The sequence below is a fragment of the Lucilia cuprina genome, chromosome 3 (genome assembly GCF_022045245.1).
Source record: "Lucilia cuprina isolate Lc7/37 chromosome 3, ASM2204524v1, whole genome shotgun sequence".
Classification (NCBI taxonomy): Eukaryota; Metazoa; Arthropoda; class Insecta; order Diptera; family Calliphoridae; genus Lucilia; species Lucilia cuprina.
In genome coordinates this window covers 5,332,947-5,337,246 of record NC_060951.1, presented here as the reverse complement: position 1 = coordinate 5,337,246, position 4,300 = coordinate 5,332,947, and the positions used below count along the sequence as shown (strand labels likewise).

The 4,300-nt window shown below is 31.1% G+C and overlaps 1 protein-coding gene across 1 annotated transcript; it reads right to left on the bottom strand.

Moving 5' to 3' along the window:
- Positions 1 to 618: 618 nt before the first annotated feature.
- On the bottom strand, positions 619 to 3,141 carry LOC111682288 (mucin-5AC-like). Its single transcript, XM_046947226.1, has 2 exons — positions 906 to 3,141; positions 619 to 835 (listed from the first exon to the last, which is right to left on the bottom strand). The coding sequence occupies exon 1, from the start codon at positions 3,124 to 3,126 to the stop codon at positions 1,117 to 1,119; it is 2,010 nt and encodes a 669-aa protein (XP_046803182.1). The 5' UTR covers positions 3,127 to 3,141; the 3' UTR covers positions 619 to 835; positions 906 to 1,116.
- Between the last annotated feature and the right edge of the window lie 1,159 nt (positions 3,142 to 4,300).

The window sequence follows — 4,300 nt, the reverse complement described above, 5'->3', positions numbered from 1 at the left end:
GACAGACAGATCGGGTCAATATTTTTGGTTGTTGCAAACATCTGTATAAAACCCTCCTTACTACAGTGGTGTAGGGAATAAATAATTCTGATTTCTATCGATTTACATTATATCATTCGTTATACAAGGACTTGTCTATATTATCTAGTTCATGGTTGCGTATGATTATTATTAATTGCGAGGCTATTGTCGTTAATTGCCTATAACTTCGTAACTTTTAAGGGGATTGATAGAATTCAAAAACCATTTAAATAATAAGGCTTAAGACTACGAATGATAGTTACTTTGAGAGTTAACTTTTTAACAAAATTATAACAGGATTTCCCTATATTATATAGTTCATGGGTGCGTATGATTATTATTAATTACGAGGCCGTTGTTGTTATTTGTCTATAACTTTTTACCTCTTCAGTAGAATGATAAAATTCAAAAACCATTCAAATAATAAGGCTTACAACTTCGAATGATAGTTATTTTGAAAGTTAACTTTTTAACAAAATTTGCATGAAATTTATTATGAAAATTAAAATTTTGAAAATTTTTTTTATCATTTTTTTAAATTTTTTTAAAAATACTTACGATTTTAGTTGCTACAAATCTTTAAAGAAAACTTAATAATTTTAACCCTTAAAATTACTATAAATTTTTATTTACAAATTATTTTTAAATTTAAAACCATTTTTTTTTAACTCCAACTTAACTCTACAAAGGAAAGCCACTGATAGTGTTGTCCACTCGAGATCTTAACATTAGAGAAAATGCTTAGTCCAGGATGATGATCTAAAGATGACTTCCGATTTGATAACATCAAATCTTTATAGCTTCAGATTTGCAGCTGAAAGTAAAGATATATTTGACTACAAAGTTTTAGATACTAGATACTAGTTTTAGATACTAGAACTCACGAAATGAAAAGTCACCTGGATGGTCAGCGAATATTCCTTAAAATGTGTAATTTACTCAAAGCTTTGTCTTTGGTATTATGTCTGTGCATACGTCTTAATCTATAGTTTTATTATGATATTAAAGGCCTCTTATTTTCAGGTACTTTTGCAGTTAACTGTAAAGGATATGATCATCTTTATTGAGAACAATTTTATAATTTCTTAAATTTTATCAATCATCCGGTATCTCCATGCCAAAGTAAGGCATATAGTAATTAAAATCCTTGGAGTTATCCTTAACATTAGTCGGCATATAGTTTTCCAAATTGAACATATTAAAATGTGGCAGATTCTCTAGTATTGTTACCATATCCATGTTATCCTGTGTAGCAAATTCTTTATCGGATAAGTAACGCATAGGTCTTTCTATAAAACTATCTGGTGGCATTTGTATATTTTTAAAAAATTCCTTAAAAAACTGTTTCTTAAATTTTTCATCTTCAAATTGTTTCAAGAAATCCGAATGATCATCTGAATTAACAAAATCACTTTTTACTTTAAACAACTCAGAGGGTGTTGTTGTTGAAGCGGCAAATGACTCTAAGGATGTTAAAGACTTTCTGTATGTGTTCTTAACAGGATCATAAGGTTTTATGTCTGCATTGCTGGGGAATTTTTCAAAAAATTTTGTTATCTTGGGTTTAAGATAGAAATTTTTAAAAGCTTCAAATTGTTCTTTATCATAATACTCTAAGGCTGGAGAATGCGGAAAGTGTGGCGCTGTTTTTGGTGAATTTTTTAAAAGAATTTCTTGTTTTGGTTTCCATACGTTTTCTGGATTAAATTTGAAACTCGATTTTGGAGCTGAATTGGAAATTCTGCTTGTGTCGGTTGTTGTCTCGGGTAAATGTGTTGGGATAGTTGTAATAGAAGATCCATGACTTGGGGTTGTTGTCCTTGCTGGTGTGGTGGTAGAAATCGAGTAACGATATAATGTTTTACCAGAGTCTGCGTTATTGCTATGATTTGTTCCGGTTGCAGTTTTTATATCTTGATTAGGATAAGATTTTGCTGTTGGATTTATAGCTTTGCTATAGCTGATTGTTGTCTTGGATAAGGGTGATCTGGGAGTTGTTGTATTTCTACCAAATATAGAAGTTTCTAAATATTTTGTTAACTGCTGCTGCTGAATCGATTCTTTTGAAGAGTTTTCTAAATTTTTCTTTTCCTCCCTGTTGTTGTCTTCTTTATCTAGAGATTTCCTAAAAGGAACTTGCTCTTCTCTAAGATTTGGAAGTAGAAATTCTTGTGAAGGTTCTTGTATATCTTCAGTATTCAGATTAATATATGTATTTTGTGTCATGCTACTACTACTATCGGTTTTTGTCGCCGATTTAAAGGTTGTTGTCAAGGGTAATGGCGTTGTGGATGTTGCGGTTACTAAATTCTTTAAGGAAGCTTCTTCTCTAAGTGCAATTTCTTCTCTAAGTGCAACTTCTTGTGTAAGTACGTTAGTATTCTCGGTATTTAGATTTATATTTGGTTTTGTTGTTAAATTCTTGCTTTTGCTGTTGATGGTTGCTGCTGTTGTTGCGGAGATTGTTGTCGTGGGTAAAGAAGTTGTTCTATCCATAGATCTTAAGGTTGTTGTTGTCATAGAAGAGAGTTGCGAGGTTGCTGTCATGGGTAAAATTGTTACTTTAGCTGCAGATGGAGTTTTAGTGGTTGTTGTGGTAGATGATATCGTGCTGGCTGTTGTTTGGGGATAACTGGTTGCATTAGAAACTTTTATGTTTGCATGAATTCTTATTCTAGTTCTTGTAGGTGTTTTCTCAGTTCTCGGTTCCTCAGAGTTTACAAAAGTGGAGGTTGTCAAGGGAGCCAAAGTTGTTTGCAATTTCTTAGTATTTGCAACTGATGTTGTTACTTTTGTTAGTTTTGTTGTGGTTGTTTTAGTATCAAGTTGTTGTTGTTTTTCTGAGGCTGCATGAGATTTGTTGGTCAAGTTGGTCTTCATTGAGGTTTGAATCATTCCATTAGTTTCTTGTTGTTTTATAGAAGATGAATTGCTATCCTTATCACGTTGTACATCGGCCTGAGCTCTTCGTTTGCGATTAAGCCTGTTGGGATGTTTTCTCTGTTTGCTATTGGAGTTCTTTACTTGTTCCAAGTTTAAAGGGCTTAAGTCGCTACCAAGATGCCCCACTCGAGAAGAGGTATTTTGAAGTACCTGTAAAAACATAATATAAAGATTTTATGAAAATATTTTTACTGAATTAGGAACGCTATTCGGTTAAGTTTAAGCCATTTGCTCAAAATTATACAAAAATTTATCATTCAATGGTTTAACTACTAACACAAAATGTTCTCTTTATTTAAATTATACTATCGCATAAAAAATAATAGTTTTATGAAACAAACCATCCATTAAACTATTTCCTTTTTTCCTCAATATTCATTTGATAAATGGTTTATTAAGAATATGAAGTACTATCATTTGCACAAGTTTATTATATTTGCATTAATAAAAAACTCCTTGGTTCAATACACAGCTACACTTACTGCTACTACATGCACATATTTAGGTTTTCCTCCATCCTTTTTATAACCACTATTACATCAAGTAGTTTTATTTCATAATTTTAGAAAGCGTCAGCTTTTTGTAATAATATTTCATATGAAATATCATTGGCATATTTTCATTTTTTTTCATGCACTGGATATGAAAAAAGCAGGAAAAAGGGTGAAAATGTGAACTACTACAGCCATGGTAAAAGTTTGACATCATTTAACTAACAAGTTTTTTGTTGGACATGACTCGATTGGCTTAATCGACTTCAATGTAATCATGATTCTTACTTATATTCTAAAAACTGAAGTAAACTGTAGATTGGACTATAACTAACTAACTAACTAACTAACTAACTAACTAACTAACTAACTAACTAACTAACTAACTAACTAACTAACTAACTAACTAACTAACTAACTAACTAACTTACTAACTAACTAACTAACTAACTAACTAACTAACTAACTAACTAACTAACCAACTAACCAACCAACCAACCAACTAACTAACTAACTAACTAACTAACTAACTAACTAACTAACTAACTAACTAACTAACTAACTAACTAACTAACTAACTAACTAACTAACTAACTAACTAACCAACTAACCAACTAACCAACCAACCAACTAACTCACTAACTAACTAACTAACTAACTAACTAACTAACTAACTAACTAACTAACTAACTAACTAACTAACTAACTAACTAACTTACTAACTAAAAAACTAACTAATAGTCTAGTCATAGTCTAGTCATAGTCTAGTCATAGTCTAGTCATAGTCTAGTCATAGTCTAGTCATAGTCTAGTCATAGTCTATTCATAGTCTAGTCATAGTCTAG

Bases quoted from the DNA above. Each gene is read 5' to 3' on its own strand.
- LOC111682288 (XM_046947226.1), bottom strand. From the start codon at position 3,126: ATGTTTTTACAGGTACTTCAAAATACCTCTTCTCGAGTGGGGCATCTT.